At 41.9% G+C, this 26,830-nt stretch overlaps 1 protein-coding gene and 1 long non-coding RNA gene across 2 annotated transcripts in view; both read right to left on the bottom strand.

The window, feature by feature from the left end:
- LOC142095481 (uncharacterized) overlaps positions 1-26,830 on the bottom strand; it is a 117,684-nt gene that overhangs the window by 2,740 nt on the left and 88,114 nt on the right. Inside the window, exons 21-23 of the mRNA XM_075178425.1 lie at positions 23,630-24,358; positions 23,294-23,545; positions 9,008-9,631 (exon numbers count right to left, since the gene is read on the bottom strand). Of these exons, the coding sequence (XP_075034526.1) occupies positions 9,008-9,631; positions 23,294-23,545; positions 23,630-24,358 (1,605 nt within the window). The remainder of the gene's footprint in view (positions 1-9,007; positions 9,632-23,293; positions 23,546-23,629; positions 24,359-26,830) is intronic.
- Positions 2,539-4,433, bottom strand: LOC142160052 (uncharacterized). Its single transcript, XR_012693034.1, has 3 exons — positions 4,288-4,433; positions 3,034-3,149; positions 2,539-2,927 (listed from the first exon to the last, which is right to left on the bottom strand). It is a non-coding gene; the product is annotated as an uncharacterized LOC142160052 (long non-coding RNA).

Genomic DNA, 26,830 nt, shown 5'->3' with positions numbered 1-26,830 from the left:
TGCTGCTGTAATGTCCATCTGCTGTAAATAAAATGCATGCATGAAAATATGAATTTTTGCACTACAGATATTGTGAACTACTATAAGCAGTGGATTTTAATGCTCCAATATATGTGTACTATGATTGTATTCAAGATGTTAAATAACAAAATTATGAGAAAGTCGAAGCCCATGGTTTAATTACTTTGTGCATTATCTAAATGGGTGTTGAAGAATGAGTGAAATAGAATGCAGAATAAAGCACTGAAGCAACCTCTGGTCACTCACAAGTAGAGTAGTTCCACAGCCATGGGTTGACCTGCTTATTAGGGCTTGTGTTTTGGGTGCGGGTGTGAATATAGGGAGTACATAGTGTTGAAGCAATGCACGGTATAGGGATTCGGGATGTAGTGATGAGTTCATAGTTATTGCATGATAAGACTGTGCACTGTGATTGGGTATGTGCTGTTAAGGGGGAGGTGCTTGTCCACAAGAACAGAATCCCTTTGGTGCCTTGCTTTTTTTTTCTTATATATATGCACACACAGAATTGGTTTAGAGGAGATTGGGTAATATATAGTTAGTGCTGAGTATCACATTCACAGGTAAAAGTACTATCAGTGTTTATTACTCACCTGTGCTGATATATGTAGGGATTTCCTCCTCCTTACACTGATGATAACCCCTCACATACGTCTCTTCTTCCTCTCCCTCTATTTCTTCTACTTTAATGATAACTAGATCTTTACCCTAAATAGCACAAAATTAAATTGCAAATATCACAATTCGATAATGTCTCAGCTAATGAATTGAGATCAAACATAGGAGTATAAGACCCACACAGCATCTGTACACATTATATATATTTAGACTCACTGGTATACTGGGTTATGATGTAATTACCCAGCATCATTTATTTTAATGACTATTCTATACTGAGAAACTAGAATGTGAGAGCCACTCTGTCACGAGTCACAGGGGCTGAAGAGCACTTGCTGATATTTGCACTCCTAAGCTAGAAGGCGTGGAGTCTTCGCCAGGGACCCCCGCAAGGGAGTTTGGAATTTGCTACACGGGACATGCAGGTCGCGGCCCTCCAAGTTAGCTATCACCGGAGTGGATGGTAAACAGACGTGGTCATGCAGGCAAAGGTCAAACCATACTGGCAAACGTGGTATCAAAGTGCAAGTCAGCAAGCCAAAGGTCAGATACAGCTGGAGCAATCAGGCCGAAGGGAGATCCAGAAGCAGAACCAGGGGAAGCCAGATCGGTATACGGGAGATCAGTCAGAGAGCAGGGAAACAAGCTGGAAAGCTGGAGCACAGGAAGACCTAGATACTCTGGCGCATACCTAGTGTTAGAGGCGGGTTTATATTGTGGAGCCCATTCCCTGATTGGTGTCAGTGGAGGCGGCGGCCTGAACAGTAGACTGCCGATAGGAAGTGCAGAGAAGCATCCCGTTGCTAGGAAACGGAGACGCGAGCAGACACGCCTGCGCACAGCAATCCTGAGGAGAGAGGACGGCGTCCAGCTGCCTAGCAACGGACAGAGCTGCCGTCAGAGGAAGGCGCCCGTTCCTGGCACCGATGGTGAGTGCGGGGACGGCGCCTGACACACTCACACTGAAATAGCTATAAATATTCAATTTGTTGTTATAATAAATGTTTTAGTGATGTATAGGTAATGGAATCAAGCGTGGACTATAAAATATAATACACCAAAATGTAAAATAATACATGCGGACCACAAAAATCTGGGATACAGAATGAATGATATAATGTCAACAACAACAACAGAGGGAAGTGACCTTGGAGATCGAATGTCAGATGATATGAAGGTCACCAAACAGCCAGGAGAAAGAAGAGGTATTAGTGGCATGAAGAGGGAGATAAAGAGATTGGTTTGTGGTATATGAATGGGTGGACCTGGTGTCTGTGACTGCTAGGTCAGAGATTGGGAGATGGTCTACATATTGTTATTGGTGCCACTCAAGGCAGTGGGCGGACCTCTTATATTTACGTCTGCTTGACACAAATCCTCTAGATTGTAAGCTCACATGGACAGGGTCTTCTCCTACTCATTTCTGTCTACCTCATATGACCTGAACCCACCTTTCCCTCATCCTCATGGAATTCATGCCTCATATACCTCATGTTAGCTCGAGAACATCCATGGAGATGTTCTAAGGCTTAATTGTCACTGTTATTATCAATATATCATAATACTTATTGTACTCATGTTTGTCATATCTGTAAGATGTTTTATACTGTTCAGTATTCCTAGAAAAGTATGAGAAATAACATTTCATGGCAACAGGTGATGCTTTAATTCCATCTACCTGATACTCCTGTGGGATACTGTGATTTTCCTCTGTACATTCCTGTGATTTAAGAGGACGAGGACATCTCTCTGGGGTATTTCTGTTACTGGATCCATCTGTAGGAAACACACAGTGACTGAATACATTCTCAATATGTGATTATCAGATAATGTGTGTCTTGGGGGTCCTCAAATCTGCTCTGACCTCTAAAATCAATGGAAGTCTCCTCTTACCAGGTGATGTGAGGGGCCGGTGATTCTCCATCATCACGTCCTTGTACAGACCCTTGTGTCCTTCTAAATACTCCCACTCCTCCATGGAGAAATAGACAGTGACATCCTGACACCTTATAGGAACCTGACACACACAATGATACAGTCATCACCCAGACACATCCCCTGGTGTTACTGTATAATGTCCCATTCCCAGCAGTCACCTCTCCAGTCAGCAGCTGAATGATCTTGTTGGTGAGTTCTAGAATCCTCTGGTCATTGTTTCTCTCATGTATCAGTGAGTGAGGTGGAGGCACCGTGATGGGGCTCTGGGTCCTGCTCAGTCCTCCTGACACATGGGGATGGCTGATGGGTGTCTCACACTCACTAGTTGTCTTCCTTTCTACTGTGTAATCCTGTGTTTTGAGAGAACCACTAATAAATTTCATAATTGATGTCATGCGCCTGTTTTATTAATAGAGATAACAGTGATGTCACTGTGACATTCCCAGAGTCTCTCACCTCTCCAGTCAGCAGGTAGATGATCTCCAGGGTGAGGTTCAATATTCTCTCAGTCATGTAATGTCTGTTCTTTTCCATCCTCATTGAGCCAGATGATCTATACAGGACAGTATCCCCTGTAGACGGATCAGAGATTGACAATAAATGTTTACCGGACAGCTACAGAAACTGAGATAAAGGCAGAGTACATGACAGATCATGCAAAAGAAAAGAAAAAAGAAGTAGATGAGAACAGCACACATATATGGGCACAAATAAGCAATATAAAAAAATGTGTGGATGCAAATACGACAGCAAATTGCATAGCATAGAGAAGCAATTTTTAATTCCAAACCATCCTTTTTAGCAAAATATTCGGTTATTTTTGTCCCCGTCTAATTCTTAAAAGGCTACTGCTAGCTTTAACTCCAGATATAAGTTTTGCGGTTGTTGGACAGCCAAATTCATTCTCCATTCTGTCATTATTTATAGATTGAAATAGAGATTTTTTTTGTTGTTGGGGGAGATTTTCTCAGATAAAAAAGTTGACAAATCTCAAACAATCACTCTTATAACGGCCATCGCTTTTCTGCTCAAGTAATGAGATTGTCTGGATAAGCAATATTGAAAGAAGATGGATGTTGCTGTGGAATTTTTATAATAAGTTGTTGGTGTTTTATTAAGTAGGCATACATACAACAATAAACACCATAGATATTTATTTATAAACACACTGAAACGACAAAGAAAAGACACAAATATTAGAAATATCTTAAGCAGCTGCTATAAATTTGTATTGGCTATAACTGGAATGTCTTCATAGACTTTTTCGATGTCAGAAAATGTGTACGGTTTACAGTGCACATACAGTAGCAGCATTATGAGAGAACTCACACACAGGTCTCTATGAAGGGTTGGGTACGTATTAATGATGACGATAAAACTGTAACATGTGAATATGTCTTTCAATGTTATTGCCTATCTACACCCTCAGCTGACAACACCCTACTTTATACCTAAACCCCACGTATCCCAGTTTCTCCCAACTCTAAAGCCATTTAGAGGATACATTATACCACCAGCCATGGCTAATCACACTGCAATAATAATATCTGGCTGCCTGCAGTAAAAGGGGATTTGCACTGGCAATGAATGGGCTACAAAGCACCAGTATGAGGACCCCCACATACAAGTCTATAATTTTGCATTGCAATATGTATGTGGAAAAGAACAAAACACAGACACATAATAAAAGATACTTATAAATAATATTACCATCTATGCCAGTCACATTAATGTCTCCTGTCTGCTTCCTCCTACTCATTTCTCATCCAGAAAATGTTAAACCTCCGGTCTGTGCGTTCCAAGCCACTTCCTGTATGTGCGTTCCACCCGACTTCTGGTCTGTGCGTTCCATCCGACTTCTGGTCTGTGCGTTCCACCCGACTTCTGGTCTGTGCGTTCCATCCGACTTCTGGTCTGTGCGTTCCATCCGACTTCTGGTCTGTGCGTTCCACCCGACTTCTGGTCTGTGCGTTCCACCTGATCTCTACCCTCTGTGCGTTCAATTGACTCTCGGGCCACAGTAGAGGGAAAATAGTGAGTTATGTGAGATGTAGTCCAGGACTCTAAGTGTTTCTTTCATATATAGCGACAGACGGACTACAAACCCCAGAAATGTATTGCAAAAGGCTTTATCTAGTGTAAGAGAAAATATTCCAGATGAGTGTGACCTCTCTTGTGTTACCTATAGGAATCAAGTAGTAGACTGTCCTGTCAAACAGCGCCCCCTGTGGTCTGTACTGCAGCCTTCCCTCAAACCTCATTACAACTACAGAATTACAACTAATAACAAATCATTATTACTACTATTATTTAATTATTATTATTAATAATAATAAATAATAATTAATAATAATAATAATATTATTATTATGCTAGCTGATGCTACTATAAAAGGGTCTGGTGCTAGCAAATGGCCCTTCTCCTTTTCCCACATTGAATATAAGAGGCTTTTGCAATTATATGAGTCAGAGGCATTGCATGTATGGTGAGTTGACCAAAGTGTCTTCTAACCTAGCTGCATCATTATTGGTTTGGTAATATCTATGTGTACAATTTGGGTACCGGTTGGTGACTTTGTCACATTTTAAGTGTATGTATTTTGTAATTTATCAATATAATTGTGTTGCTGCATGATTATTTGTGGGTATGGTGTTACATGCTATATGTGAATGAAGCTAGGCAGCACTCATATGCAACCTTCCGTCTACTCTGATGTTGTGATATTATGCTTACTATGAGCAGCTGTGCTTCCATTTTGTTTCTTTGTCTTGACGTATTTAAGATGCTTTTTCTTTCAATCTCATTGCTCTGCAACAGCAACTATGTAAGTTTTGTTTCTTATCCCAGGACGCTCAGTTTTTAGAATTGAAGCTTATCGGTGTCCTTAAAAGGCGGCACCTGTAGGAATGTGCTCGGCCTCTATCCGATTCTGCAACCTGTAACATCATTTAACCACTCATCTAACCGAAACTAAGTATACTTCTTAATATTGCTTAATAAATAAATTTAAAACTGCATTTTGTTGTTGTACTATTACTTCACTGAAACCAGTACAAGGTACTGGGCAAAACTGCCACTCAGCCATCTAATGCCACTGGGTCATAGATGGTCACTAACCCAAAGTCAACAGCTATGTAAGCAGAAGAGAAACCAAAAGAAGAGAGCAGGACAAGGTCTTTAGCAAACCACAAAGCCATGAAATGGCTTCGGTTTATGTATTGCCTGCTTCACAACGGAGGCACACTTTCCATTCCAGCAGCCTACTTTGTTCTGTCATTAGGTACGTGATGCAGGCTTCTAATAGCCCTTTTCTGTGCCCATCGGTAAAGCAATGCTGAACATTTTGCCCATTGCATGTTCATCACTGCTTTGCCGTTTGTCCTGTTCTCCACATTCTGCACACTTGGCTTATAGACAGATTATCTATCTCCGTGGTTGCTATTCCGCTGACCTGTCATCTGTCCAAAAAGCTCACTCCTGCTGTGCAATGAGCATTACTTTACCAACACTACTGCTTTTCCTACTGCTCCAGTTTTGTCAGATTCTATCAGTACCTGTGTTGCTCCATCCTGCCACGTCAGTACTGGCCAAACACCGGAATTTGTAACTTGCACATTACTCTGTGGCTTACTATCATACTCAGAACACTCTGCTACCAAGACTAGTACTGGATGAGCTTGGATACTGAATCCATCCTGTTCCATCATCCGTAGCTGTTATATCAGTGTCCTATTGGTGCAGCATCCTTCCCAGTGGTCGTGGTACCCGGCACGGTTCTCCCAGGTCAATCTATTATCTTTGCTCGTATCCTTTTGTGTCAACGTACACCTGTTAAATTATCGGTACTTGAGATTAAGTCCATGCTGTTAGTCCCCCTGCATTTGCTGAAGCCTGCCCAAGCTATGAGTGCTGGTGCTTAGATCACTTTTGAGGGAGAAGGAGGCACGCCCTTTTAATTTATTTAGTTTTTTTCACACTGCAAAGGTCTGATGATGATGGTTAACATCAACCGCCTGCTAGTTTGGTTTATTAGTAAACATTTTAATTCCAAAAGAACTAGAGTATTCTCTTCTGTTACCTTACCGTTCCGGTCTGCTCCTGGTAATTCTGCAATCTGCCATATTATTTCCTATATCCCTACACAGAGCTGGCACATAGATAAGTTCCTACTACATCGAGTTAAGTCCTGGGAGCATCCAAGCACTGTTGAACCCAAAGCGCTCTATGGGAATGGTGGCTGCAAAACGTGACAAGCTCATCTAGCCGGTTATAGGAACTCAACTTGTGTATGGCGTCTACCATAAGGTACATTCAAACTCTCTGTGGATGGTATACAATAATTACAGTGTCAGTCACATAATAATAATGGGTTTTCTTTTCATAAAATCCTTGAATAAACAAGTGGACTCCACTACTTATTTAGGCTTCCACAGCTGCATTAAATAAACAATAGAAGGCTTTAGTTACAGACTATGACAAACAAGTTTCAATATTGGATAAACAATTCAAAGAGAATAATTATCCATTACATGTCATTGTAGCCTCAAAATCTAGAGAAAGACCAGTCACCCAGATGCATAACCCATCAAGCAGCACCTTAACAAGGCCTAATCACACTGGATTTTTACTCTTATTACTACAAGGTACAACATGGCCCACAATCAATGGATTCACTATACAAACATTCCGGTATCCTATCAAATGATCCCTCCAGAAAGCCCTGAAATCTATTCTGATGGTTACAACACAAAAAGACAGTTGTTGTCAGCGCTTATCCTTAACACTGCATATCTGTGTGTAGCTAGCAAAATGAAAACATGAGGTATTAGTTCATATTTTGATCAAAACATTTAAGCCTGCATCCCAGCGTCAAGGGCACCTCATTATATGCTGAAAGAAAAAAGTAGTGGTCAGTCAAAAACAACTTAATTTCAAATTCATCTGACCCATTATGTTGCCATACTAGTGGCTCACACAGCTACCTTTCTTATAATCTGCAGTAATTGCCTGATGTCACAAGATGTTCTAGTGTGAGATTACAATGATTGACAGGCAACAGTTGTAAAAAAAAGGTATAATACAAATGTTTAATATAAAAGATACATTTAAAAGCAAAAGATACCTAGCTGTGGAATTCAATTTGACTGCTGACTAATGTCTTGATCTGAGGAGCCGCGTTGCTTTGATAGCACTCAGTGAAATCAGGATAATTTGTTGGACACAGCTTTCCAGACGATGTTCCAATTGAAGCTACCACTATGTGGCTATCAGCTGCCTATTAAACTTCTGAATCCAACCCCCTTCTCCCCCAGACACTAGTTAAAACCAGTCCTGGACATTTAGACATGTCCTTGTACTAACAGGGATCATTGTATGAATGTTATCTTAAGACAGGACCATGTACCCTAGAGAATTTTTCTTGACCGTCCCTATATACTCTGATAATAGGTAAGAACACGTCCAGGAAAAGCACCCACCCACACATATTTACATATGTGGCATGATACAAGATGTCTAGACGTGGCTTCATCCAGAGCATTGATTGCTACTAGCAGTACCGTCAACAAATGAATGTACTCCTAATTCCTGTTCCTATTCCTCTTCATACAACATCATTGGCCTATATATGTAGGTTAGATACCAACCTGAGAGCAGTATCTGGTTACAGATCCAGTATCGGCTGTGAACCTGAAGCCTTGAGTACAAATGTTTACATTCTAGATAGCGGAACAGCTGACAATTTGATGTGAGTACACAAACTTAACTGCTGCATCTGAATGAAATGATGTCCATCAAGGAGCTGACATCAAGATGAGGTCTCATTCCCGCTACCTTGTTCAAATCAACTGAGTAATAGGGACCAGGTGAATACAAAGATCTCATCACCACCCCGCAGAATGTCTAAAGCATTGGCAGGTAGACCAAATGGGGGTTGAGCCTCCTAAAACACAACTTGTCTTTCTTACAAATATTTCTATTTCCAGGATCAACTTAAAATATTAGAAACTTTACTATAATCAGAGCACTAGGTCCATATTGTCTTGAAACATTTCCTTTATCCACTCACTTCTCTTTCCTCAATACAAATAACACCATATAAATAATACTAAAGAAAATGTGTTTCTGTGTAACTGTTTATTAAATGCATAATCTGTGCAGCGATTATCTTCGATATTTTATATGAGTTAACGACAGTTCCCTTATTCACAAGATTTCAACCGTGGGTGAACTTTATGTCTACATAGAGCTACATTACTAGTAAAACATTTCTGACATTCAGAGCAAGACTATGGCTTTTCCAAATTGTGAGTTCTCTTATGTTTAAGAAGATTTGAATTGCTCTCAAAACATTTCCCACATTCAGAGCAGAGATAGGATTTCTCTTCATGAATACGTAGATGCTGAAGAAGACAGTATTTACTGATGAAACAGTTCCCACATTCAGAGCAAGAATATGGCTTCTCTCCAGTGTGGATTCTCTGATGTACAGTAAGTGCTGAATTACTGTTAAAACACTTCTCACATTCAGAGCAAGAATAGGGTTTCCATCCTGTGTGAATTTTCTGATGTTTAACAAGATGTGCGTTGCTGATAAAACATTTCCCACATTCACAGCAAGAGTATGGTTTCTCCCCAGTGTGTATTTTCTGATGCATGTTACGTTTTGAGTTACTGATAAAACATTTGCCACATTCAGAACATGGATATGGTTTCTCTCCCATGTGAATTCTCTGATGAACAGTAAGTACTGAATTACTGTTAAAACATTTATCACATTCAGAGCAAGAATATGGCTTCTGTCCTGTGTGAACTGTCTGATGAACAGTAAGTACTGAATTACTGTTAAAACATTTATCACATTCAGAGCAAGAATATGGCTTCTGTCCTGTGTGAACTGTCTGGTGTATAACAAGATTTGCTTTACTGATAAAACATTTCCCACATTCAGAACATGGATGTTGTTTTTCTCCAGTGTGAAGTTTATAATGTCTTCCAAGATTAGAATTGCTTATAAAACATTTCCCACATTCAGAGCAAGAACATGGTTTCTCTCCTGTATGAATTCTCTGATGTTTAACAATATTTGAAGCGCTGTTTAAACGTTTCCCACATTCGGAACAAGAATATGATTTTTCTCCGTGACTTTTGAGATGTTGAACACGACGCGAGTAACTGATAAAACATTTCCCACATTCAGAGCAGGAATATGGTTTTTCTTCTGTGTGAATTCTCTGATGAATAATAAGCTCTGAGTTACTGTTAAAACACTTCTCACATTCAGAGCAAGAATATGGTTTCCATCCTGTGTGAATTGTCTGATGTTTAACAAGATGTGCATTGCTGATGAAACATTTCCCAAATTCACAGCAGGAATATGGCTTCTCTCCAGTGTGTATTTTCTGATGCGCGATACGTTTCGAGTTACTGATAAAAGATTTCCCACATTCAGAGCATGGATATGGTTTTTCTCTTGTGTGAAGTTTCTCATGTTTAACAAGATTTGATTTACTTTTGAAAACATTTCTCACATTCAGAACAAGAATATGTTTTTTCTTGTGTGTGAATTCTCTGATGCGTAACAAGATCTGAGGAATTGTTAAAGCATTTCTTATATTCAGAACAAGAATATGGTTTCTTTCCCGTGTGAATTCTCTGATGTCTGTTACAAGTAGAGTTACTGTTAAAACTTTTTCTGCATTCAGAGCAATATGATTTTTTCCCAGTGTCATTACTTTGTTCGGTAATGAGTGTTGAGCTCTGTTTAAAACGCTTCCCAGATTTAGAAAACAAGACTGTTTTATCTGCTGACTGATGATTTTGATAATTTTGGCCGTGATCCTTGGTAAAGTTAGACTGAGTCTGTTTCTGTTCTATGGCTGTATAATCATTAGTGCTTGTAAGATTTCCTTCATTGCATGAGACAGATTCCTCCTTAATCTCACTAGATGTATGTGGTGTATGACCTGCAGGTGTATAAATATTGTCAGATGTGAGGTTTCCTCCGTCACACGAGAACGATTCTTCCTTAATAGAAGTAGATGTATATTGTGTGTCAGTCGGTATATACATGTCAGGGTCTTCAATGCTTCCTCCATCACATGAAACCAATTCTTCCTTAATATGAGTTGATGTATACTGTGTATGATCTGTGGGTGTATAAATATTGATGTTTGTGATATTAACTCCATCGCATAAGACCGATTCCTCCTTAATATGAGATGTATATTGTGTATGATCTGTGGGTATACAAACCTCAGAGTTGGCGAGATTACCTCCATCACAGAAGACCGATTCCTCCTTAATATGAGTAGATGTATATGGTGTATGATCTGGGGGTGTATAAAAGTCAGTGTTGGTGAGGTTTACTCCTGCACACAAGACTGATTCCTCCTTAATATGAGAAGATGTATACTGTACAGGATCTGTAGGTGTATACATGTTTCACCCTCACAGGAAATTGAATTCTCCGTAACGATCTCCAGCCTGTTGATTGTATTTTGCTCACCTGTTGATGAATATTTTGGATATTTATAACAATACTCTGATCCCTACATTCCGGTGAAGAAATACGGGTTTGGGATCCACCAGATATTTCTGTCCTCTCAGGTAAAGCTGTTGGAAAGAAATACACTGGGGTTACATTAAAAAACATATGATTGTGATAGTCAGAGTTACTGCTACATCCTAATCTCTTGTGATGGACATGATAGTATTAGAACACAAAGCTCAGAAAACAGATCAGGAGTCATGTTTACCAGTTTAAAGATTCAGCTATAGAACGGACAAGTATAGGAAGCTAAATATAAAATGCCACCTGTTGTGGTTTCACACGTCTTCTTGTCTTCTCGAGAGGAGATGGTGGTCAGAGAGTGGGAAGGGAGAGTTGGAGAAGTCAGAGAGTTCGCAGAGATGAGAAGACGAGGTCCAGGGAGTGACCAAGACAGTGGGTGGGGGAAGAGGTCCACTGATTGAGGCCTAGGGAAGTGGAAAGAGCGAGAAGTTTGATGGTGGCAGGGTCAGAGCAGTTGTCAATGGGGATGTTAAAGTCGCCAAGTATGATGGAGGGAAGGTCGGAGAAGTAGTGAGGGAGCCAGGCAGCAAAGTTGTCAAGGAAGAAGGAGGTGGGGCCAGGGGGACGGTAGATGACAGAGACGCGGAGGTGGATGGGGGAGAAGAGACGGTGTCAGAGAATGAAAGTCAGGTTTCAGTGATGGCGAGGAGGTTAAGAGAGTTGGAGATGAAGAGGACATGGATGGAGGGGAGTTTGTTACGGATGGACCTGGAGTTCCAGAGGGCACATGAGAAGGGGAGGGAGGGAAGTGTGGAAATGTGGATAAGATTGTCAGGGTTGATGGAGTGAGGGGGAGGGTGAGAGATGGGACAGTGAGAGTTGGGGCCATAGAGGTGGCGAGGGGAGAGGATGGGTATAGGAGCTGAACGGGGTGGCATGGTGAGAGACAGGGGAACAGGGAGCAAGTGAAAGGGCAGAACGGCCAGAGCAGAGCTGAGGACTAACAGAACAGAGAAAACAGTAAGTGTGTAAAGAGCAGAAGTGGAGAAAACAGTAAGTAAGTAGATAAGAAGTAGAACAGAAGGTGAGTAAATAGGGATGAGGAACAGAGTCAAACAACGGGGTAGGGCACGGAGAGAACAGAGAGGCAGTGGCAAAGGCACTATAGATTGAAGTAAGAATAAGATAAGGGTTAAGAGAAACTATGCTAAGTAGAAGTGAAAAGCAAGGTAGAGGTGGCAAAGGAGGGCTACAGGGAGCCGGTACCAGGCGTGGAGGAAGGAGAGCACAGGACAGAATGAGAGGACAGAGTGTAGAGGAGCATCAGAAGCACCCAGATAATGTTACAAGTGTACAGGTTTCCATGAAACGAGGATAAAACAGTAAATGAGGAACAATAATAACCAAATGACCAATTAAAACAATAAGGTACAGCAAAGCGAGTAATGAGCAAGACAGAGCAAATAGGGTAAACATAAAATAAAATAAAACTGTAAATGTGGAGCAAAAGCAGTCAGGTGAAGCTAATAACAGTCAGCATACATAATAATCAGGAAAGCAGAATGTTAACCAGTACATCCGGAGCATGATTGTCCACGGGAGCAGGATGTCCAGGATGTGTGTCCACGGGAGCAGGAGGACCAGGATGAAAGTCCACAGGAGCAGTGGAGGCCAAGCGGTGGGTGGATGGACGGATCACAGGGGTGCACGGGGCAGGAAAAGAGATCCAAAGCAGGGAGGAGCACGTGGAAGACCGCCAGAGGCAAGCAGGACCGGAGGAGCGGGAATGGCCAATGGAGTCCAGACCAGGAGGCTGGAAAAGGAGACCGGGTCAGGATGAGTAATGAGGCATCAGGACCGGAGGAGACTGTCCAAACAGAGAGTGGGCCCGAGCCTCCACCTGAGGTAGAAGCTGATGGCAGCGGGGGGAGCCAAAGCAGGAACAGTAGGTGGCATCAAGCAGGAAACTGCAGGTCAGTCGTCAGGAGGACCGGGAGTATCGCTGAAGCAGCATAGAGGTGTGGTCCACAGGCCACAATGCAGGTCGGTCACAGCAGCGTGGAACGAGGCAGCAGTTAGAGGCCAGGGTTAGGGACCGGAAGAGGCACACAAGGTGGAGAGGAGCAGCACTCAAGACCGGGGATTGAACCAGAAGTAGGCCTTGCGGACGGGCGGACTAGGCACGGGAGGACCCGGGGAAACTGCCGGATGGAAGTCCACAGGAAAAAAGGGCAGGGCCAGGAAGCACTGAAGATCGATGATGCAGCCAGGTAAGAATGGTGGAGGCAGCTGGGCCAGGGCCGGGGACCCAATTTAGAAAGCACTGCCGGAGGGGCCAGAGAGGAGAGTAGCCAAACGGGTGCTGAAAATCGGCGGAAGGCAGGGTGGGTGGAGATGAAGTAGGCAGGCAACGGAGAGGTGCGGGGGGCTACTCCTCAGGATAAGGAGACCAGACTCTGGACCTCAGCGGAGAGCTCAGGCGACATTTCCGAGTAGTACAACCTTAGCGATCAGATTCCCTGTAGTTCTGATATTATTTAGAGAAGTGTGCCAATTTACGCCAGCATGATTATGCTGGCTATATGACCGATATACTTAAACAGCTCAAATGCCCAGAAAACAGCCATATGTCCAGGATCCTTATAGATCCTATTGAACCAGTTTCATTGTGCCCTGTGTTATAAAAACTAACGTTTTCGCATCCTGCTTTGGGATAGTTGAGAACCTATCAAGGGACAGATTAGTAAGATCGCTTTAACCAGCTCATAATGATGTTAGTGCACCACTGTAGGCAAGTACTGATTTAGTGTTTCTGGGTAAAGACCTAGAGCCGTTTGTCTTATACTATGTGCCAGGGAAGGTGATTTAGGTAATGTATGATGTCATAACCAATGCGGTTGTCCAGCAGTGTGTGTGAAATAAAGTGTTTCAGTTTAACTTAAACTGAGGTCCGACTTTACAATTGTGAAATATTGATACACATAAGGAATAACAACACACTGAGGTTTAACGATGAAAGAGATTCTTTACTTAACTTCGATTGCAGGTTATCAAACAAGTACAAGCGCCAAGAACCAGCACAGAAAATCCCTGGAAATACACTTAAAATGTTCTGAGACCTTAAAGGGGGTGATGGTGGAACCATGACAGCTTTGTTAGTCAACTGGAGAGATTTCAAAATACTCCCGGTGATACTGGCTTCAAAATATATGATCATTACATGCAACTCTAGATGGCAGCAGCAAATCATATCAAAGGTTATTCTAATGTTTATTTCCTCAAAAGGCACAGACCACCCCAAAATATATTTTGCTGCAAAAATAATACTAGGTGTAGTCATATTGTGACTTGGAATGCAAGGTCCCAATTTGTTTTCAGAAACTTTTTACTGGAACTTTATATTCAATATGTAATATAATGTGTGTGCATATATACAAACTTATCAAAATATATGAACAATGATTAGATGAAAGCAAGTTTCCTTTTATTTAAATCACCATGCATAGTAGATGCCTGGCTCAGACTGAACAGTCACTGTGGACCCCACACACACTCATTATTCCACTCCATACTTTATATAAGGTATCCCTTATCAGCTACTCAGTTCCTTCTTTGCCCCTCTTGTTTAAATAATCTTAAGAACAAAAAGTCAACTTGGTTGCAAACTATATTTTGTATTATCTTATTTGGCACATAATTGTCACGTCCAAATATGCACTGGTCTGTTATTTCATCTACTTATTCACTAAATAATTAAAAAGTATGGACACACACTACAGTACACAATAGTGACGTCTGTTGGGGGAGGACCACAGGCAGCCCTTGGGTAAGAGAGAACATGATATAGGATGCTGGCAGACTTTAGTCCGGGGGGCAAGAACAACGCACTGGCCCATAGGTAGTGGGCCTTCCTTAAAGGTTGGGTTTTGGTACAATATATATTTATCAATATAAAAATAGGCTATTTTAGTAGTGCTTAACCCAGCGACACTTTATTATTATAAATGATAGGTCTTAAATGATGAAAACAAATAATGCAACAAATAACAAACCTAACAAGGTTATTTTCTTCAGGGTTAACCTAAAACAATTAATATGAGGGATGCTACTGGGAGGAGGAGCAGAGCACAAGGTGTCAATCTGATACCCTGGCCCAGAGCTGGTATCTCGGGGGCCCGGTGTACTTTAGACAGGGGGGGCCCTATGATGTAACATGGTTATCATTTTAGACAAATACACAGGCAATACTGTGTGCACTACTGTTAGGTGCACGCAGCTCTGCCATCATGAACAGTATACTGTGAAGTGGGACATACCACCCAACTGTCCTTTCAGTAAGATCAAATCCTGACTAAGCGAGACAGTCACCCAAATTCAGGACTGCTCCACCAGATTCAGGACAGTTGGCAGTCTGTCCTGCTCTCTCCTACCTGTTCTTGTAAATTTCACCAACTGTGGCTGCTGGTGTCTTTAGATCAGTTGCTGCTTGTCTGAATCCTGGAATGTTGGGGGCCCTATTTGGAAAAAAAAAATGGGTATATGAAATTTAGAAACCTCCAACCAGCCACGGTGTTAAATCAATATAGCTCCCACGTTTTATAATTAGGCCTCCCTCCAGCCTCAACATTAAAATGATAGTATTCATATTTGATAAATAGATCTATTTCCCCCAAACTAACCCTGACATTAAATTAATAGCATACTGTTAGGAACCCCAGCAGTCAGCACCACAAAACCCAGAGTCTACTCAGAAGTCTGGTTTTCACTGGAGCCCCTAGTGGTGGGGACAGACTTGGCCGCAGACAGCTGAGGGTCGGGAGATGGGTACTGGCTGCGGAGAACCAGAGGCGATGTCAGGTTACAGCAGGGTCGGGGTCACAGGAAAAGGTTCAGATCCAGGGACAGGCAAATAGGTCAAGGTCACAGGCAAAGGTTCATAATCCAGGGACAGGCAAATAGGTCAAGGTCACAGGCAAAGGCTCAAGATCCAGGGACAGGCAATAGGTCATACACGGAAAATCCAAACAAAGGTATACAGCAGCAAGGACAGGAGCAGGCTATAAGCTGAAACACAGAACTATAACCGGCAGGGAGGCTAAGCCCTCCCTGCCTTATAAATAGGCACTGCCCAATAGGAGACAAGAACTAATCAGCCCTAAGGGCTGTCATAATGAATTCCACATGAGAGAAGCGCGCGCCCGGCTGCACCTAATGCCGGTACGCGGCGCTATCCACTGTAGCGTCCCGACCGTTGCCTAGGTATCGGCCGGGACAGGACCCAGAAGGGACGTCCCGGTCATCATAGCGACGGCCGGGACGCAGGTGAGTCACGGCGGCTGGGCACCGCCGCGGCTCGTAACACATACACGTTTTATAAATAGACCTATTTCCCTCCAACCAGACCCAACATTAAATTATTAGTATTCCCATTTAATAAATAAACCTATTTCCCTCCCTCTAAACAACCCCAGCAATAAATTAAATAGCATTTATATTTAATAAATATAACCATTTCCCACAACCCTCCCAGGCATCAATTCATAATCACATTTAATAAATAGACCTCATTTTTCCCAAACAGTCCCACATTCAATTAATAGCTCCCAAACCACCCCAGCATTAAATTAAAGGTCCAATCACCCCACCATCACCCCACAAATAAAATAGCACCTAATAATAAGCCCCCTCCTCACACATTATATTAATATACTGGCCCCCTCACACACACACACATTCTAAATTAACATACTGGGCCCCCTCAAACACACACATTCTATATTAATATACCGGCCCCCCTCACATACACATTCTATATTGACATACTGGGCCCCCTCAAACATACACATTCTATATTAATATACTGCCCCCTCACACACACACATTCTATATTAATATACTTGCCCCCACTCACACATTCTATATTAAAATACTCACTCAATTAACATGCTCCCCCCACTTACCTGGTTCCATCCACGCACACTCTGTAGTCTTCACACATGGGACGGCACCTGTTATGTGGTTGAAAGGAGGGAGGGGGGACGGATCACAAGGATCCGCAGCCAATGGGAGTAGGGGGCTGGTTCCAGAGGAGGAGCCAGCCACCAAGTAGAGACTAGGGTCCAGCCCAAAATAGTATTTTTTGCCCTCCCCAGATGGTTCTTCAGGCTAGTGCTAACTAGGGGTCACTCCTGTTGGACTGGTTCAGGATCGTGCCTGTGTGAAGCCTCTGCAGTCTGTGCATTCTTTGTGGACCTGTAAAAGCAGGAGGATATTGAGCTCAGTCCTTACCACGTGGGTAGAGGAATGAAGAGTGTGGCTTAGCAGCCGAGATCGCGCATTAAATTGACTTGAGACTGACGCTGAGGAGTTATAGGAGTGTGTACTTTGCAGTGTGGTGAACCCACTGGTATTGTCACAGTATTGTGCTTTTATTGTGTGCTGTGTTTTATACATAATAAAAGGGTGTCTATTTCACAAACTATTTGCCTAGGTGATTTATTTAACCCACATTGAGGTACCGGGAAGGTCAGGGATGACACACAAGACTGGGCAGACTAGTTAGCTTGTGGTGCTAAAGAGCTAAACATTAACCTAGTATCCTCACACCAGGAAAGCCCATTCAGAGAATAAGTTAATTTACCAACTGGAGGAAATTAAGCTTTTAATTGTACACAAATGCCCCTAATTTTTCATCTAGCACTGTAAATACGTAGCTGCATATACACATTCTGCTTTTGGAAACTGCATGTGTAGAAATGCTTTGCAAAACTTTTTACAAGACAAAAAGTAATGTACACGGTGGAAAAGAGTAAAACCTATTGTTATGGCCGCCAGTGCGTCATAGACTTGTAGAACTAGCGGAAGAGGTCTTCACCTATAGCAGCCGCCTTTCCCGTAGAGACTGGTTATGCTCACAGGTACTCAGATGCCCCCAGGACTTACACTCAGTGTAGTACAAGTTTATGTCCACACGGCGGCGCACAGGAACAGGAGGTAATACACAGAGTAGGGACCGGCCAGAGATCTGCGGAGTGACCGAGTACAGGTGGAGATGACAGGTGCTAGCTGGATAAGGGCCACAGGCAAATATTGAGAATCCGGGTACAGGCAGAAGATCAGGGTCACAGGCAAATATTCAGAATCCGGGTACAGGCAGAAGATCAGGGTCACAGGCAAATATTCAGAATCCAGGGACAGGCTGAGGTCATACACAAGAGAACAATCTGAGGTTAAACACCAACACAGCAGAGAAGCAGGCAGCAATACTGGGAACAGAACGCTATAACCAACAGTGAGGCCCAGTCCTCACTGCCTTAAATACTTTGATGGACAAATCAGAAAGGAGGAGGACAGGGCTGACAATCAGCCTCAGGAGGCTCCTAATTAATTACTAGCTTATAACTAGCTTAGGTCATATCATAAACCAGCAACATGTATAAATATATAAATGAACAAATTAGAATCATACGAGAGCTCCCCCTGGAGTTGGAGGATGTCCCTACACCCTCCTACTCTATGCCACAAAGATAACAATGCATTGTTACTAATGCACGTGGTTGACTGCTACATCACGCCAGATGCGGCGTACCGCCGCGGCTCGTGACACTTATGCCCCAAAACCCTGCCTGCTTTGTTAAGGCCCTTTATTGTCAACTTTTTATTTGTGTGTGTGAAATGTTTATCTCAGGTGTATTTATGTCCATATAAATGTGCTTTTCCGTATAAAGTGCTCTGGGACTGTGCCCCATTTAAACACACAGGCCGAGGTTTGATCTCTACAACCCCTGAGCATGCACAAAAATTCCAAGCTGGTTTGCAGCGGTGAAAAAGGCTCTGTGGCCTTGAGCTAAACCAGGAAGGCCCAGTATATATGTACTCTCCCTCCATACTTGTATAAATGTTTTTTTAATTGAAAATGTTCAAATTTTAAACATACCAACATATAAACACAATCTTATAAACATTCAGAAAGGTGCAATAATACAGTATCTAAGTAAGGAGGTCTTACTGTATACAAATGACAGATATTCAGCAGCTTTAAGAAAAATTATTAACTAGTCCTAATGCATCATTGATTAGACTGTGGACCGAGGCTGGTGATCAAGGTTCCAGTCTGCTTGATTCATGTGAGAAGTGTTCTATTGTATGCAATGTTTTATAGTTTCCGGTTTATAATAGTTTACCAAGCCAGAAAGGGCGCTTGTGAACTGGGCAGGACTAGATCATGAAAGAGATGCAGGCCGTCTAAAAGCTGGGCAGCATCTTAACAACATTTGTGTAGTACAACATTGTTGTGAATTGTAGATCTAAATATTTTCAAAAGTCCTAAAAACTAACACACGCAACTCTCGTACTGCCCTAAGGAACCCACCTGAAAAAGTGAAACAGAGCTTGGTAGCAGGAGAAAAAGCCGTGTTGCAGAGAGTTGAGTAGAGCGAGAGGAGAGAAATTGAGATAGGCGGTTGTACACAAGTTGCCCATGTAGTTTGGAGGCAAAAGGGAGGAGAGAAATAGGACAGTAATTGGAGAGTTTGGGTAAATCCCATGTTTCTTTAGGATTGGTTAGATGAGCACATGCTTAAAGGATGGAAATGTGCCAGTAGAGGCAGATAGGTTAGAGAGGTGAGCTAGAGTTTGGTATGCACTGGGGGAGAGGTAGTGGAGAAGTTGGGAGGGAACAGTCGAGAGGGCAAGTTATAGGGTTTAATGGTGAGATGAATGCAGAGACACTGTCCTCGGTTACTGGAGAGAATGAACTGTGGGTGGATTAGGGAATGGGGGGGTGAATGGGATCTGGCATGAAGAAATATTGTGTTGGAACGGTGTCGATTTCGTCTTTGAAGAAGGTGGTAAAGTGCTGCAGATGGTGTGTGTGGAAGTGTAGGAAGTGCCAATCGGTCTACAACATAAATTCCCCCAAGAAATCTGTAATGGGTTACATTGAGACAGGATTTGAGATACCTAGTGTCAGCAGCCGCAGGCACCGCCGCGAGTCCATCTTCTCTTGGTGGCGTCCCGGCCGTCTTCATGTTTCCTCGTTCTGGTTGCCTAGGCAACAACTGGGACGCTTCAGGCTCCCTGGTGCCCTGCCCGGCCAGCTGTCAAACAGCAAGGCACACGAGGAACAGGGCTGTTAAGGCTCAGCCAATTGGCTGATTAGTTTATACCCTGTTGAGCACTCTGCTCTTTCATTGGCCACAGGGCCTGTAATTAATTATGCTAGCTCTGGGAGCACTTGCAGGGTTGCCCTGATTGGCCCTTAGTACTATTCAAGGCAGTGAGGACTGAGCCTCATTGCCGGTTATAGCGTTCTGTCTCAGTACAGCTACTGCTTCTGTGCTGTATTGTTGTTTAACCTTAGATTGTGTGCGCTGTTTATATAGGAAGTCTGTTTGAATTCCCCACCCTTGGTTCTTGCGGTCATGTGACCGCCGAACCCGGAAGTGCCGATGGAGCGGCGGGGGAGCGAGGAAGGGTATCATTACAGATTGCCTTTTTTGTATGACCTCTGCCTGTCCATGGACTCTGAATCTTTGCCCGTGACCCTGACCCAGCTAGCACCTTAGGTCTCTACCGGTGCTCGGTCCACTCCGCAGATCTATGGACAGTCCCTATTTCGTGTATTACCTCCTGTACCTGTACGCTGTCGTGTGAACATAAACTTGTACTACACTGAGTGTAAGTCCTGGGGGAATCCGAGTACCTGTGAGCATAACATGTCTCTACGGGAAAGGCGGCTGCTATAGGTAAAGACCTCTTCTGCTATAGTTCTACAAGTTTATGCCGCACTGGTTGCCATAAAACCTAGATCCTAAGGTGACCACGTTCCCTTACCTGGTTAAGTGGGTGCCCATTGTTTGACCGAAAGTCCACCTAGACTGCCCGGGGGAAAACTGCATGGTGATTACTCCTACGTGAGGAATGGGTAGAGGCCAGGCAACAGCACTTCTGATAAGCAGGTAGCAATCTGGTGAAGGCTCACTAAATAGAGCCTGTCTTGCTAATGCCTAAATACCGTGGGAACATAAACAGGGTTAAAAGCAGGCATCACCTAATTGGCAGAACGACGCAGTTATAAGGATGAGCTCCGTTTACATAGGCAACAAGTGCCAATCACGAGATTCAACCTGGTCATATGACTGCAAAATGGGTCCAATACTAACCCCCAAAGACGAAGTAACCAGTGGGTCGAATACGTCACGACCAGAAACTTATGCAGACTGACTGTATCAATATCCTGTGTTGTTGAACACTCTCCGGTGTTCATGGCTTGGTGATTTAGATTCAGAGGCAACTGGCTATTAGGAAACTAATGGCATAGTGGATCTAAATCTGGACTCTAGATTGTATATTGCCAAACAATACTGAGTACACAGGACCCCTTATCAGCTCTTCCTTTCCCTTTTTCCCACGTTTAAATAATCTTAAGAAAAAACAAAAGTAAAATTGGTAATTTTAGATTTTATTACATTTGTGTAGTGACCACATAATTGCATGTAATGTCCATATATGCACTGTACTGTAATTTCCATCAGTCACTGAATAAACTATGATACACAATATATGAGGTATAAAACAAAGGACAACAGTGCACTTTAACTTGCCCAGAAAGAGAAACAATTCTAATGTTTAAGATGTTACATATATTCATCACATTATATAAAACACATTTGCCACCTACACACTTCAGGAAAGAATTGTCGGCATTCTTTAGAATACAGCTGAACCATTCACTAATAACCTGGTCACATGAATATTAGTCATGAAGTATCTCAGTGATGTCACTGGTCAGCGATAGACGGCATTCTCATGGATGTAGGTTCAGCCCACAAAATGTCTGCCACCACTAAGTGGTAAGCTGTAATTGTTTGGAAAAACCTTGCTTCATGTAGTACAAAACAACTGTGATTATATGTATCCTCCTGATCGTACATGCCGGATGTGTTTTGGTGCTTCTAGTTCTGTAACTTTCTTAATATATGCAATGCCTCAGATTCTCCATCCTGGTCAGATCCCTGGAAAGACCATATAGGTCCAAATGTTCTCCATAATTGAACATGAAGTATTTAATAAATCAGTTTGTCCCCCATGACACCTTAACGCTACATAACTTGTTCAGCAAGTGAATGAAACAAGTTGACAAAATATCAATTAAACAGGTGTCCTTAACTTTCGGAATCAAGTCCAAGAAGAGGCGAGAGTGGTTAGTACCTAGAAGGAAGAAGACATTCGTGTGCTGAAAGGATACGAGGAATCCATTTACCGCAATATTTTACCTGGATAACTCAACCAGAGAATTATGGGATCCTCTAGAGAAAATTAACTGAGCGCTTACATAGGTACATTCTGCATTTTGGAATTGCCTCTGTATAAATGGTTTGCAAAACCTTTTGCAAGCTAAGCTATAAATACAAATGGTGGAAAGAGTAAAGCGTATGCTAAAAATCCTGCCTACTATTCTAAGACCACCGACAGGGTGAGAAAAAGTCTACAGCCACGCGGTAATATATATATATATATATATATTCTAAACCCTTTATATACCATCCTGCAAAACAAAAGCTCATTGCAACTAGACCATGTTCAGCAAGGAACAACTGGGGCACCCACCTACTACAGACACATCTTCATTCACTAAGGCATGTGCATACCTGTATATCACATTTTTCCAGCTCCGTATATAACCACCAGTGACAAAGTAAGATTATGGACTAATTATATGAACCATTTCACACCTTCATTAAGAGTATGATCAAACATGATGTAATATATTATTATAATATAACTAATATATATTAGTTAGGACCTTACATAATGACAATGTGGTCCTGTAATTACTATGGAAAGTTGTGCCAATATCTACATAATAAGGAATATTGTTGAGGACATACATACATCTATGTCTGTGGATGGTAACTGAATTATATTATATATGTATGACTGGAACTTTGAATAAGCCTTCATTACTCAGTGATGACAATATATCTTTCAGCATAGAGTCTATATGTATTTATGATTGCTTTTAGAATTTACATTGATAAAATTCACTGAGTTTGCAATATTTTGAGTACTGCTGAAATCCTGTTTCATGTCCATCAGCTCAATGAAAGTGTTTGTCACCTCTGTGAGTTCTCTGATGTTTAAGAAGATCTGATGTCTGTATAAAACATTTTCCACACACAGTGCATGGAAATGGCTTTTCACCTGTGTGACTTTTCTGATGTTTAACAAGATTTGATTTGACTGTAAAACATTTCCCACACTCAGAGCATGAAAATGGCTTCTCACCTGTGTGAATTCTCTGGTGGTCAACAAGATTTGATTTAAGTGTAAAACATTTCCCACAATTAGAGCATGTAAATGGCTTCTCACCTGTGTGAATTCGCTGGTGGTCAACAAGAGTTGATTTAACTGTAAAACATTTCCCACACTCAGAACATGAAAATGGCCTCTCTCCTGTGTGATCTCTCTGATGTTCAACAAGACTTGATTTTCGTTTAAAAGTTTTGTCACACTCAGAACACAGAAAGGGCCTCTCACCTGTGTGATTTCTCTGATGTTTGACAAGAGTTGATTTATCTGTGAAACATTTCCCACACTCAGAGCATGAAAATGGCTTTTCACCTGTGTGTATTTTCTGATGTTTAACAAGATTTGTTTTAACTGTAAAGCATTTCCCACACTCAGAACATGGGAATGGTTTTTCACCTGTGTGAATTCTTTGGTGTATAATAAGATGTGATGTGCGTATAAAACATTTTCCACACTCAGAACATGGAAATGGCTTCTCACCTGTGTGAATTCGCTGGTGTTCAGCAAGTTCTGATTTCTGTGCAAAACATTTCCCACATTCAGAACATGGAAATGGCTTCTCACCTGTATGAACACTCTGATGTTTAACAAGGCCTGATTTCTGTACAAAACATTTCCCACACTCAGAGCATGAAAAGGGCTTCTCACCTGTGTGAGTTCTCTGATGTCTGACAAAGTGTGACTGATTTCTAAAACATTTACCACATTCAGAACAGTGAAAAATTTTATCCACTCTATGAGCTGTAATATGTGTAAGAATATTTAAGTTATCAGGAGAACATTCCTCATGATTAGAGGGATCAGATGATATATCTGCACTGTGAAGGAATGGATATATATTTATGTTAATGGCATTTTGTCCTGGAGATTGTCCTGTGATGTTGTTATCTTCTATTTTAAAATCCGGATATAAAATTAGATGTCCCTCCGAGTTATTCCAGCTTTTGTGTCCATCTGCTAGAAAGAAAAATAAATGTATGCAAATAAACATCTTATTTGTTTACATTGAGAGACAGATTGCAATGTACTATTTCTGCAATTTGAGTGAGTTTGTGATGTTCAACTGATTTAAGTATTATTTTAGAACTATAACTTTATATTACTTTATAACTATATCGGCTGCATTGTACAATAATAATTAAAATTGCTACAGCCCAAGGTATACAGATTTTTGAAGTAATACAACTATGAATGTTTTATTACAATTATAAATATACATATAGTAATTATGAAAGGTCTGTTAAACAGATAAAATCTTAAAATTACAAAAAAATTAAATACAAGCCCTGTACCAAGACCCAGCTACAGACACATTGTACAACTCCAGATAAAATGCAGACTTTGGTGAGTAACGTTTCCTACATATAGACATTGCCCAGCTAGCATCATAGGACATGAAGCCTTACTAGTCAGTGACATGGTCCATCCACAATACCTAGGCTCTCCCACTGACAATGGAGAAACATAAGCAAATGGTGCTTCCATCCTCCTATTATCTATTTCACCAGTACCTTAAAAGTATACTTTGAAACGTGCGGAGATACGTGTGGTCTCGGACCTGGTGGTTAATGGAACTTGGGCCTCTATCTCAGATCTTCATCATAAGTTTTAATTTTTTTTTGCCCGCTTTTCTTTGAGTACTTCCAGGTCCGACACTTTGCTATGTCCTTGCCCGCCTCTGACACTCTTAGGCCCCTCACTCCCTTTGAGTACATGTGTTTGCATTCCCCACACACCAAAGGGATGGTGTTGAGGATTTATAATTGGCTAATAGAGATAACCTTTAACGCTCCAGGTGCCACGAACGGGAATGGGAGAGAGATCTGGGACCCCCTCCGGATGAGTCTTGTTGGGAGGAGATCAGAGAGGGGATTGCCAAGAGCTCATTAAATAAACTGCATAGAACCTGTACTATATACTATAGGTGGTACTACACCCCTGATAGGCGGTCTAGAATATTTCCCACTGCCACTCCAAGCTGAATGTGGCCAGAGAGGCACAATGTTACATATATAGTGGACCTGCCCCCGTATAATTCCTTATTGGAACATGGTCCTTGCACTTATTAACTCTGTATCTGAACAACAGATCACTAAGGATCCCTGGTCGTTCCTTCTCTCTCGCCCTATCCTTGATGAGAGCGCCCCTTCAAACAAGCTGATCTCCTACATACTGGCAGCTGCCAAATCCCTAAAATCTAAACATTGGAACAATCCTAACCCTCCCTCTATGTATTCCTTACGGAACTACATCCGGCATATCGCAAGCATGGAGAGTATCACATGCTACTACCTTCACGATAAATCTTACAACTTTGACAAGGTTTGGGCCCCGTGGTATCTTCATGGAAGCCATAACTGTTTACTCCCTTTGGCTCTCTCGCCCTCTAATGGTACATAGACACTGGGCTGTCTCCAGATCCTCCAGGCTGGTTGTCCTGCGCAATGGGTAAGAGACCCATATATCTTGCCATCTACTTTTTATTTATTTCATAGGTCGTTAATCTCTAGATATGTTGCTTATAATCTCCTTTGTAATAGGTATAGCGATATACGTGCCTGCCCTTCCCAACCCCCCTCCCCCGTTTCCCCTCCTTAACCAACCCCGTTCCCTGTTTCTTCTATACTTCTAATTTTTAACAATACTGATGCCACTTACACCTATAACACTTACACCTATTTAGGGGTAAATGTTATCAATTATAAGAATAGGTGATGCAAACAGTAGCTGCGGCAGTGATTCACATTCACTGTATTATACTGATTAGAAACCAGAGACACTTTTACAATTAATAATTAGTGGGACTGTCCATGTCACAAAATAATAGTTCTAAGGCTCTAATTATATCAGTGCTCTCACAGGTACTTCAGGAGGGGAAGATTGTACTTCTAAAATAATCAGGTAAAACATTGTATGAGAACAGCTGCATTGAGCGATAGCAGCAAAACTGCTACAGCCCAGGACATGAACATTTTTAAAACAATAACTTATATCTGACATAATGAGGACCTAATATGTATTCAGATTTATTACAAATCACTATTTTCTGTTGCATGTATATTATTTATATAATAACACAGTTTATATTAGAGGCTATTTAGACATGTAGACAAGACTCCCATACCCTCTTGGGCTTATTAATACATATAACCTGTTGGAATTATCAAAAATAATACACTATGGACCTGATTTAGAGTCGGACGCAAAGTCCGTCTAAGAACTGTAGGAGTGGGAGTGTGCCGCAGCTTGGTAGGATATTACGAGTGGCATGCAACCCCAGTTGCGTCCCACTCTTAATACCCTATCAAGCTGCCAGCAGTTCTTGCAGCTAGCTAACGCTTGCGCCACCTAATTCCTGCCGCACAGCTTTAGCCGTTTTGACGTGTGTTGCGTCTGCGCCTCACTGCGACTAGGATGTATTTACATGGT

Source organism: Mixophyes fleayi, chromosome 6 (genome assembly GCF_038048845.1).
Source record: "Mixophyes fleayi isolate aMixFle1 chromosome 6, aMixFle1.hap1, whole genome shotgun sequence".
Classification (NCBI taxonomy): Eukaryota; Metazoa; Chordata; class Amphibia; order Anura; family Limnodynastidae; genus Mixophyes; species Mixophyes fleayi.
The sequence above is the reverse complement of the archived record's forward strand: the minus strand, read 5'-3'. Positions and strand labels throughout refer to the sequence as shown.